Source organism: Aethalodelphis obliquidens, unplaced genomic scaffold (genome assembly GCF_003676395.1).
Source record: "Aethalodelphis obliquidens isolate GAN/ISIS:26980383/991018 unplaced genomic scaffold, ASM367639v1 scaffold5, whole genome shotgun sequence".
Lineage (NCBI taxonomy): Eukaryota > Metazoa > Chordata > Mammalia > Artiodactyla > Delphinidae > Aethalodelphis > Aethalodelphis obliquidens.
This window is the reverse complement of record NW_020837949.1, coordinates 58,958,914-58,971,079: the sequence shown is the minus strand read 5'-3', so window position 1 is coordinate 58,971,079 and position 12,166 is coordinate 58,958,914. Positions and strand designations below refer to the sequence as shown.

The window sequence follows — 12,166 nt, the reverse complement described above, 5'->3', positions numbered from 1 at the left end:
GACAGGCAGATTCGTGTCTCTTTATTTAGATACCACTTGACTTTCATGTTATGGCTGCCTTTGTGTGCTTGGCTTTGAATCCTGTGGCGGCGGTTGATTGTGCTTCAAGGAATGTTTGTCATTTTCGTGTGAGGACTTGGGTGAGGCCAACAGAAGCCTCTCCGTGTTGGGCCAAGTCTCTGGTCTTTGCTCTCTTTCACCCTCCACATGAAGGAAATAGAGCCTGATCCAAGTCCTCCCAGGCAGTAACTATGTTTTGATTCAAACTCATAATCACTGTTTTAATTGATGGGACAAGGATTGAAACTACAGTCTGTTGAGAATAGAATATTCTGAGCTCCTTTGAAGAGAATCACTCATCTCTTTCTGAACCACCCCGCGTTATACTAAATCTTTTCTTTTTCTCCCTTTTAGGCAGGAGCCTCCCAGGTGATTTTCACAAATCCTTTGGAAATTGTCAAGATCCGTTTGCAGGTGGCTGGAGAGATCACCACTGGTCCCCGAGTCAGTGCTCTGTCTGTCCTAAGGGACCTGGGCTTCTTTGGGATCTACAAGGTAACTCTTTTCAGTCATTTATTTGAGTATATGCTCATCTCCTAAACTAGTAACTGCTCATAGGCATGAAATTGATTCCTCACATTTCTATACCTAGAGAAGATCTTCTGCCGGAGCTCATAGGGTACCTTCATGCCAGTTAGAAGGAGGTGTCCTTTCCTGCCATCTGCCAAATAACTGTCCTTAGAAAACATAAATCAAGGATGAGTATGATGTCATGACCCCCACAGACACTGTTCAGTGCACAGCTCTTTGCCGCAGCACTGGGTGGAGTTTTGTTTGGGTCTGTTACTGATATAAAAACCTAATTCTCAGTGCTGTTGTCTATGAAAGATAGCTGCCAGGGTCACAGGGCACCATCTTTCGGGAGATGGGCTGAGCTCGGTTTACCCACGCGCACGAAGCCCATACCAGATCAGGAATTTATGTTCCGATCCTGTACGTTCCAAACCTATCCCTATGTGTGCCTTTTCGTAATTATTCTGCATCTTAACCATTTATCATTTAGAAAACAGTTTTTCAGAATGATCGCAAAACCAAAATTATAGAAAATTCTTGAATTTGTCATTTACACTCTTCTACCAAAGAAGTTGTAATGAACTAGAATTAGCTTCACATATGCGCTGTTATAAGGCTTCATCAGACATTAGGTGTTCACCAATTTTCAATGAGAAGATTAAAAAAAATGTTTCATGGCCAACTTGAATAAGTAAACCTTTAGGGATATAGGAAGGTAAGTCAAACAACTACTTAAAATGTTGGTTTTCATTTATTTACACATAGATATATAAAATCACATTACATAAAATTAATATTGCTTTTTTCTATACACACATATCAAGAAATATTTTATTCAAGTTTCTCATGTGAATTTTGAATCAGCGTCTTGATCACCACTTAATTCACATTTTAAATCAGCCATTCACGTGGTTTTGGAAAGTCCATTGTCTTCATTTTCGTTCCAAGCTGTCAAGAGGAAGTCACTTCTGGACTCTGGGCAATATTGCCCCTAGAAATTTTGTCCCACAGACACATAACGTTACAACAGTTGCTTTCTTTCTTTTCTATTCCCAATTTATCCTGAATGGATATATAATGGTCCCATATGTAACATATTGCTTTTTAGAGTGAACTTTAAATGCCTTGCTCTGACATTCAGCACAGCATTTGTAAAAGTATTCCCCGGGAATACTTTTTTACCCTTTTCTTTTTAACTCAGTTTTTTAGGTGACCTTGGTGAACATCCAGTGTTAGTAATAATTGAGGTTGTTTCAGGTAAATCTGCCTTCCCCAAATAGAGCTCTGTACTTCTCAAGGTCAAGTGGTTGGAAGAGTACCCCAAGATCTGAGACTCTGTGAGGATCAAATATTATGTAACACCCTCTTCTCTGAGGTTAGTTTTCTGGGGGAACCTTGCCTTATACTTAGGCATCTTGTAGCGTTTAGGAATAAGCATGCTGATTTTTTAAAGTAGCACTTAAAATGCTCAAGGTGATTGTGCGGTGGAACACAACATGATAGCTGTTTCATTTACCAAATTGTTATCCAGCTGTAAGAAACAAACAGTATTGTCATGAGGCATAGCATTCATCAATTTGAAGAAAAATCCTGTGCTGTTCTGAGTTTTTAGTCTCTTGCAGACTATCGCACGATGTAGCAGCATGTCAGTTTGACAAGCTGCCAGGCAGTCTTTCAGTGGGTTGTCTGGTAAAAAGCACTTAGGTACTGTGGCAGTGACTGCTATCGAAATGTCTAGATGGATAAAATAGTAAAAACTTGTTTGCTGACACAGAGACTGCTAAACTACCTGCAGACGAAACAAGACTGAGTTTTAGTCCTTTTCATCTTCACAGTGTTTCATAATCTTAATCCCCTTTAACACCCCTTGGAAGTAGTTGGTCTCCTAATTTTATAGTTAGGAGAATAGAGGTGCCAACGGTGGTATCTGAGCTGAAATTGAGGCTCAGAAGTTTCTTGTTTCCACTTTTGTACTAAAATGGCTTTCCTGAAATGAGCAGGATTGCTCAAGTTTGAGCAAGAGACCTCTCCCATATAAAGTTAGTTTAATTACTAGCCTGGTGGTTTAATCTAGTTCAGAGGCATTCCACAGGCCTGGGTGCTGCCTTTCAAAACACTGCTTTTGGTGTATTGGTAATTACCAGGTGAAGTCACTAACAATTTGAGCTTTGAGCTTCTGGAAACTTGATTGCATTGCGAGAGAGTGACCTGGCAGGCAGTCTCCTCCGTTCTGCTGGCCATTGGTATCATCAGCTAAACTCCCTGAGACCTGCGAAGCTGGACTTGATTCAGCAGAGTTCCCCTCTCCACTCAGTCTGATTGGTCTTGTATTACCACCCTAGCTTATCCTCATTTGTTTTATCCCACCTTCCAACCTCAGCTTTTGTAGTTTATCCTCATTCGTTTTATCCCATCTTCTAACCTCAGCTTTTGTAGTTTATCCTCATTCATTTTATCCCACCTTCTAACCTCAGGTTTTGTTTCTTGTGAGTTTCCTTTCTCCAGGCTCACCTACCTTGCCCCACCCCTCCATGGTCAGAAATCACTTTAGTGGTTCTAGATCCCACCTTTTAGGGGCATCACAGCTTTAACATTGCTATGTAGTTTACTATGTTGTTGTTGTTGTTGTTGTTGTTTTTCCAGATAGCGCTCTTCAGTGATAAAGCTTTTCTCTGTTTCTAGTCTTGGTTGGGTAGAAAAATGCGAATGACCTGTGGTGACTAATACTTTTAAATCTGGTATGTGTCCCTCTGGGTGGGTCTTGAAAAACAGAACTTCTATCCTAGTTTAAGGTGGGACAGGTAATCTTCATTTTCCCTCCCTTGGACCCTTTGTTTGCTGTTGTTAACATGACAATGCGGGACCCAGGAAGGGTTGAGTGTAGGCTCTGTCTGTGTGTTTAGACCTGCAGTGCTCAACCTCACTTAATTGGACTTAACCAGGCTTTCTGTTTTTCTCCTAAATTGACTTGCAAAATACCCAACTATTCTGCAACTTTCCAGTAAAAGGTAATTAGAATACTTGCTTTAGAAATACATTTACAACTGAAAAAAAAAAGTGGATGTGGTAAACATTTCACATTCCTAAAGTTAGAAATAGTTTAGAGCAGAAAGAGTGAACTCTGTAAACAAAGTACCCCCCATTATAGTGACATTGTTATAGCCCAGAGTAGGCAGGTGATTGAAGTAAAGGCAGGATAATTAATTGCCTTTGAAAGAGCTGTTTGAATATAATGTAGTTTTTTAAAATCTGCAACAGGTACTACTTTTCTTAAGAATATGTGAGGTGGTATTTCCCTTTCACTAGGTAACTTTTGTTTTATTACATAAGCCCCTAGAGTATAAGTAAAATAAATGCTTATCTAAGAAAGTGATACACATCTACTTTTGAATGGTACCTTTTCCTTAGGAGCCAACAGAGCTTCAATGAGAAAGATTATACCTTCTGAGTGGAATAGAACTTATTTAACATTAAATGGCGGCACAGCTAAGATAGACTAAATGGTGCATGCATGCTTCTGAAGCAATGGAGTAGTTCGTGGCTATTTTTAAGAATGAAAAATGGTCAGTGAAGCAATAGTGGCAACGATCCATCAAGCTTTGTTGAAAATGGTTATCAGGTTGTGTAATCACAAATTAAACATTTCCATGTAAAGCATGGAAGGTCACCAAGGAATATGAGCTCTGTCCACTGTTTTCGAATCAAAGGCCTCTGTCCCACTGCATTTGACAGAGAAAGTCATCCCTTGGTACCCGTGGGGGACAGACGCTCAAGCCCCTTCTATAAAATGGCGTAGTACAATGAATAAGTTGGCCCTCCATATCCACAGGCTTCACATGCAGTTGTATTTTCATCCACATACGTGCGTGGTGTGTATGTGTGTTCATTCATCGTGTGTATATAAATGAATCATTGGAGCTACTGTTCATAATATCAGAAAGCAGGTGATGACACATGTTCTTGATTATTCTGCTAGTTATCTCAAAGGGATATTGTTTGGTCTTTTAAAGTAAAATACAAGTTTATGTTTCAAAAAAATGATATAATTCAGAAATGTCTTAAAGTAAAATTTTCTCTTTACCCCTTACCACCCTATTCTCTCTTTAAAGGATTACCACTGCTTACATTTTTTATATATCTTTAAGAAAAGAAAACCTTTCTATTTAAATCTGTATTTATTTCTCTCCTCCCTCTCTCCCTTTTCTCTATCAAAAATTGTACACACACACACACACATCAATGGTGTATCTGTGTTTTAACAAAAACAGAATCCTCCTAAACACACAATATATCTTAATTCTCTTTTCTCATTTTATTTAATAACTGTATATAAGTTTCTTTTAAGTTTGTTTGTTTGTTTGTTTTTAAAGCAGTTTCCTATTGATGGGTATTTAAGTTGTTTCTAGTTTGGGGACATCACAATGACAGGGTGAACATCCCTGCATATAGTGTGACATACTTTTGTGAGTATATACAATGAGTTCTTAGCAATCCCTGCATATAGTGTGACATACTTTTGTGAGTATATACAATGAATTCTTAGCAATGAACTTGTTAGGTCAAGGGGCATGTGCATTTTTTGGTGTTAGTAGATTTTGTCAGATTTCATCAGTTTATCACTTTTATCTTGGTAGCATACAAGTACGTAAGAATAATTTCTCAAGATAGCAGCTTTTAAAAATACCTGCTTTTATGAGCTCATGGCCCCATATGAAGAAAACAATTGTTTAGTCAGGGCTTTGAGGACATCGTGCCATGCTAATTTTCTATCACTAAGGGACACTACATGGTTTTACAACCACCCGAGTGGCGGTTCTCTTCTGATTCATCCACCTTTCCCTTTCACCCAGACCTCTATGAAAGCCTCCTCATGGGTTTCTCTATTTTGATTCTTGACTCCGTCAGATCCGTGGTCCCCACAGCAGCCAGAGTGATGTAGTTAAAATGTAAGTCAGGTTAATTCAGTCACTGGATATACGTCTCTTGAGGTCTGACTGTGTGCCTGGCACTGGTCTAGCCATTTAGAATGTCACTGTGAAAAGCCAAGCCCCTGCTCACTTTGGTGGGTAGAAGTCAGCCGTCAAGAAACCAAATATATGACATCAGGTGGAGCTGAGAACCTTGAAGAAGAAGGAGGCAGGGTGAGGGGATGGAGAAGGGCGGAGGCTGGATGGAATTGGGATGTTGCCTTTTAATAGGGTGGCCAGGGAAGGCCTCTCTGAGGAGATGATATTTGAGTAGAAACCAGAGGAAATAAGAAGTTAGTGTGCCCTACAGAAACTGTGTCTCTGGTGAAAAACTGTCTGGCAGTTAGACTAGAACCTACTGCGCTTAGACTAGAACCCCAGCTCCATCCCTGCTGGCCCCGTCCTCTCCACCCTCCATTCTGCACCGCCCCCCTACTCTGCGAGCTATGCTGGCCACCTTTCCTTTTCAGATACTCCAGGCTCATCCGCTCATTTTCAGTTGCCTGAAGGCTCTTCCCCTCACATCTTAGCTCAGCAGATGCCTGTTCAGAAGGACACCAGGTCACTCGCTGTCACATCCCCCTCTTCCAGGTCTCTATGTAGCACCCATCACCATCTGACAGTTCCGTCTGTCTCTGTCTCTCCCTCATCCAGAGTGAACTGTGATACCAAAGACCTAGCTTACTCACTGCTTCTGGCACATAAGTAGACATTTGATAAATATTTGTTGAGCAAATAAATGGTAAGCAAAAGCCAGGTGTTTCCAAGTTACTAGCAATGATATGAAAGCATGGAGAGAGAATAAGTTGACAAGTAATGACCACAGAAGACTAGGATACTGGGGAGGTCAAACATAAAGGAAACAGCCAACTAGATGAAAGATCGCTTTCCCAGGTTCCGAGGCCTCCATTTATTCACCTGGAAAGCTCTGCCCTGGGCACTGGGAAAATGAAAGTGAATTATAGTGCATGTTTTTATAAAGAGTTTACCATCTCATGGGGGCGGTCAGACAAGTAAAGAGACCCTTGGAATACAACACATGCAGTTGAGAAGGGCTGTCAGAGTGCTGCGCACAGAGTTCTAAGAGGGATGGAGCAGACTCATAGCAAGAAAGCCAGGGGGCTTTGGAAGGGGAGATGGCATTAAAAGATGAGTCATAGTTAACCAGGTAGAAGGCAAAGACAAATGGCATGATAGGGTTTGTGTTTAAGGAGGGGTAATTCAGCGTCAGTGTGGAGAGTGCCACACGGGAGAGCAAGACAGAAGGCTGGGAGGCCAGTTAGGAAGATACAGACTGGGGATGGCAGGGAGGAGGGATGACCGTGACCTCAACCAGGGCGTCACGGTGGGGAGAGGCAGTAGGGGGATATATGTAGAGGATGTGCGAGAGTTAGACTCACAAAGTCTTGGAAAGTGATGAAAGGTGAAAAGAAGAGGAAGATTAAATCAGCCCAGATTTCTGGCCTGAGCACCTGGATGGACTGTGATACTGTAAATTTTATAATTTCATAATATTTGAGAAGCTGCAAGAAACCTTAAAAGACCTTCTGTCTGGTGTTACCTTTATGATTGAGGAATCGAAGCCCAGAAGTCTTAGGAGAATCAGCTAGGTGATTGGTAGGCAGGGCACAGCTAGGCCTGACACTGTCTCCTGACACCCTGTCTGGTGTTCTTCTTACTCTGCCCTGTTGAATGTAGGACTAGAGCCTTGTCAGAGGGATGGGAACTTTAGACGGTCTTTTAAGGGTCATCCACGTGCATGAAGCTATGGGAGTGGGTAAGATCCCCAAGCTGATGGGACACCAATGATGGAACTCAAAAACTACCCTCATTAGGGTGGCAGGAGTTAAGTGAGTATGGGGGAGAAAAGAGCAGAAGCAGCTGTCAGGTGGAGAACCAGAAGAAACAGTGCTGTGGGAGCTGGCAGAGAGCTGAGATGTAAGCGGAAGAGGAAGAACTTGAGTAGTATCTAGTGCTGCAGACCAAGGGGACTGAAGTCCAAGAAAAGGTCTTTGAATTTAAAGATGGAGGCCACTGGTTATCCTTAAGAAGTCAATTTAAGGAGAATGGTAGAGGCAGAAACCTGGTTGAGAAAATATTAGCCGATACAGACCATTCAACCTAAAGGTTTTACCGTGAAAGAAACAAAAGTGAAAGCATACAGCAACTGGAAGAAAAAGTAGAGGCGAGGGATAACGTTACAGGGGAGAAGAGGCTGAGAGATTTGTGGTTTGTTTTAATTTGTTGGAAGAACCATGCCTGTCTGTAGACAGAAAAAAGAGTCACTGAAAAATGGAAGGATTTGAAACATCTGAAGATATAGCAAGATCAGATATGGTGCTAGGACTTTTAGGAGGGACAGAGGCAGGGTCCAGGCTTAGAAGCATGTGTTTGTTCGCATGGGCGTGCAAGCTCGTTAGAGCTAATGTTTGATGAGGGCTCACTTTGTGCTAGGCCCCATGTTTAGAGCTGTATACACTTTACATCATTTAATCCCTACTACAGCCTACTGATGCAGATAGTTTTGTTTTTTTGTTTTTTTAGCTCCAAGTTACAGTTGAGGAAAAGAAGGCTTGATGGGTTTAGGTAATTTTTCGAAGGTCATATACCTTGTAAGGAAGTGGGAGGCTGGGTTTCAAACTCAATGCAATCTCTCTTTGAAACATGAGTTATCACCTAGAGATATCTTGAGCCAGATGAGAGAGAGCATGTGTCTGATAGATAATTCAGGGAAGTTCAAAGACAAGGTTCTATGCTACCCACGGATATGGAGCAGTTGGCAGTTTTGGTGTCATTGTTGATGCGAGCGTGCTAGGAAAATGGAGATGAAAAGATTTGAGAGGATACCAAACAGCACGAATGTGTGATAGCTTAGGTCAGGGTAGTTATATGATCATTTTTTCCTCATTCCTTTTAGTACCCAATACTTTTAAAAAATGTTCGTTAGAATGGCTCAATTTTGCTTTGTTTTGTTTTTTAGAATAAGCACGTGTTACCTTAGATCTGATATCAACTCTTTAAATTATAGGAATTAAAATGATTTTATCCATTGCGAGGCAAGAGGGCCCTTCTGTTTCCTTAACTCTTGCATTAACCAGCATAGCAGTACAAACCTCACGTGCCCTGCAGAGAGCCACATAACCTGACAGTGAGCCAAGCTGCTACCCAAATGATAGCGATTTGTGTTCTTTGAAAAATAACTTTGTGGGGCTTCCCTGGTGGCGCAGTGGTTGAGTCCGCCTGCCGATGCAGGGGACACGGGTTAGTGCCCCGGTCCGGGAAGGTCCCACGTGCCGCGGAGCAGCTGGGCCCGTGAGCCATGGCCGCTGGGCCTGTGCGTCTGGAGCCTATGCTCCGCAGCGGGAGAGGCCACAACAGTGAGAGGCCTGCGTACCACAAAATAAAAAACAAAAAAAAATCTTTGTGCCTTCCTGATAACTTTGTCATAAATATCTGCTGTAAAATGAACATTTGGGGCATTTTGTCTTATTAAAAGACAGTTATTTTAGAAATTAATGAAAGGATATCAAGTACCTCAAGCGGCCAGGTTTTATATCTAACATGGTGTGAACTTGTGACTAATATTGGAAATGATGTAATACTGTCCCTATTCTGCTTAGAAGTTTGCATTTAAAAAAAAAAACTGAAAAAAAGAAAAGACTTAAAAAAACCTTTCTGTCCCTGTGTTTCAAATGCATTATTGGTAAAAGAGGATAGTAATGATACCTACATTTGGAAGAGCAAATAAAAGGAGACATCGTGAAAAATATTATTTTTATTGAACAGTGCTGGAAGAAATGGAGTGTGCTGAAGAGGGCTGGAAAATATTCTTTAAAATATTAAAAAATGGTTAATTTTTTATCATTCTCCCATTCACCCAGCAAATATTTGTTGAGGGCTAACACTCTGAGGTGTGCTGAGTTACAGAGATGAGTATGGCCTTATTGCCTTCAAAGTGATCAATATTAAGGGAGGTGAGAGAATAATTCTAGTGCCATAAAGTTCTTTCAAAAGTTAATTTTAACAGGTAGTATAGCTTTTAAGAGAAGAAAATTCAGATATAAAAAAGTATGTAATAGTAAAACATTAGCCTCCTAGCCTCATGCTGTGGGTAACCTTCTAGAGGCAAACATTTTTATCCAGTTAGTGTTTTGTTTTGTTGTTGTTTTGTTTTTTGCTAAGTGCCTGCAGGGTTGGTTTCAACAGCTCTTTTTTATTTTAGTTCATCTTTTGGAATATAACATGCTGTTCTTTTTTGTTGTTTTTGCGGTACGCGGGCCTCTCCCGTTATGGAGCATAGGCTCCGGACGCGCAGACTCAGCGGCCATGGCTCACGGGCCCAGCTGCTCCGCGGCATGTGGGATCCTGCCGGACCGGGACACGAACCATGTCCCCTGCATCGGCAGGCGGACTCCCAACCACTGCGCCACCAGGGAAGCCCTAATATGCTGTTCTTTATATTTAGAAGTATTGAAAGTGATGCTACTACTCCACTGTTCATAGAGGGCTCTGAATATATTTTCCAGAAGTGATAGATATATTTCTACTAATCTGTCCTTATATTTCTCTGGTTTCTAATTGTGACCAAGTTCTGTATTTAAAAGATGGCTAATTTGAGAAATGTTCATCTACTGTAAAGTTAAGGAGATATGTCTTGTGACAGCCATAGTCCCATGTGGAGTATGATCAATTTAGCAAACTAGTTTAAGCTTACTTGATAGGATTAGGTCTTCTGCCAAATAAAAGATTTGCTCTTAGCCTGATAAATGCAGAGCTCTCCTGTGATTCAGGTATGGAACCATATAGGAGTCACACTCCAGCTGCCAGTTGTTTAAAGACTATATCAGCTAATTCTGTTTTCCCCTCCGACAGGACAGTGTGCTTTTCGTTGATAATAGTAATTGTCTTTATATCACCACTTTTTATTGAAGATCCTTGTGCTAGGTATTATACTAGGTACTTTATATTCATCATTGAATTTAAATTTAATTCTTATGTCAGTACAAATATTACTCACTTTCTTTGGAGAGGAACTTGAGGCACAGAGATTTTAAGAACTTCGCCCAACATCAGGTAGCTAAGTGGCAGAGCAGTAATCTGAGCCCAGGTCTCTGACTCCAAAGTCTGTATTCTTGCTCCTGCAGTATCCTGCTGTTGATGTGGAGTGGCGGAATTCAGATATAGATCCATATTTAAGATGATACATTTTGACACATATGTGTGTGTGTGTATATATATATATATATATATATATAAAACTGAATCATTTTGCTGTACACCTGAAGCTAATACAATATTTAAATGAAATGTAGTTCAATAAAAAAAATTTTTTTAATGCTCCCTCATACTATCTGGACAGCAATGAAAATTGCTTTGTTTCTGAGTGGAGGGAGAGAGAAGGGGGAGGGGAAAACCCACCCCTAAGAATCAGGAACTCCAAGCTTGTCTCACATAGGTTTGCAGACTGAATTTATATTTCTTGAGTGATATGAAAACTCTCAAGCTGGGAATTTATTTTAAATAATCTTGAATTGGTAGTGCCTCCAGCTCCCTGGCAGAAGCAAACACAAGTTTCGTTAAGAGGAACCCACCTTCAGCCCAGATGTTAAAGAATTTTCATAGATAATGTTTCAAGGAAAATGGGCAGCTCATAAACAAAAGTCTCAAATCACACAAGGAAACAAGGCACTTTAAAAAGAGACGGCAAAAACAACTGACAGCATTTTAAACCTCCAAAGATTTAAAATTTAAAAATTATCATAGCTCTAAAGTGAATGTTTTTGTTTTAAAAATTAAAAAGGTATGCAAGCAACACTCTGTGGCAGATGATCAAAACTCTGACACAATTTGAGCTTGCTATAGCAAGAAAGTCTAACCTATTCCGGTGTTCTCTTCTCCGTGAGACGAGCCGTTATATAGGCTTAAACAGTGTTAAAAAAAAAAAAAAAAAATTAAAAAGGTGAATATATTTATGATGATTGAAATTTAAAATTCAGCATTTCAAAATTCTTGCTTTAACAGCAGATTAAACACAGCTGAAGAGAGAATTAGAGAATTACTCAGAATAGAGAGACAGAGAGTGAGACACAGGAAAGTGTGAGGAGGTCTAATGGGTATAAAAGAAAACCAGGAGGAAAGGAGAAATGATGGCTGAAAATTCTCCAGAACCATTGAAAGCTATCAATCCATAAGTTTAAGAAGTACAGCAAATCGCAAGCAGGATAAATAAAATTAATTCAGGCTAGACAGTCAGAATGAGACTGTTGAACGCTAAAGCTGAAGAGAAGCTCTTAAGTGGCTAGAGAGAAAAGCAGATTGTCTTTAAAGGGGAACAGTTGAACTGATGGCTAACTTAGAAACAGGAACCGTGGAAGCCAGAAGTCATTTGAATGGTATCTTCAGTGTGTAGAGGAAAAAACCTTTCAACATAGAATTCTATACCCTGTAAAAATGTCTTCCAGGAACAAGGGTAAAATAAAGACAATTTTTAGACTAGCAAAACTCAGAAGGCATATCACTGGTAGAACCGTACCAAAGGAAATTCTAGAATGTACTTCAAGTAGGAGGAAAGTGATTCCAGATGGTAGTTTGGAGGTGGAACAGGGGATGAAGAGCAAAGAAAAGTG

The 12,166-nt window shown here is 40.5% G+C and overlaps 1 protein-coding gene and 1 non-coding gene across 4 annotated transcripts in view; both read left to right on the top strand.

The window, feature by feature from the left end:
- SLC25A13 (solute carrier family 25 member 13) overlaps nucleotides 1–12,166 on the top strand; it is a 203,307-nt gene that overhangs the window by 172,133 nt on the left and 19,008 nt on the right. For all 3 annotated transcript variants that reach the window (XM_027102493.1, XM_027102492.1, XM_027102494.1), the window contains one exon: nucleotides 415–555. In XM_027102493.1, the coding sequence (XP_026958294.1) occupies nucleotides 415–555 (141 nt within the window). The remainder of the gene's footprint in view (nucleotides 1–414; nucleotides 556–12,166) is intronic.
- LOC113618649 (small nucleolar RNA SNORA28) lies at nucleotides 11,347–11,470 on the top strand. The gene has a single exon (XR_003432080.1). It is a non-coding gene; the product is annotated as a small nucleolar RNA SNORA28 (small nucleolar RNA).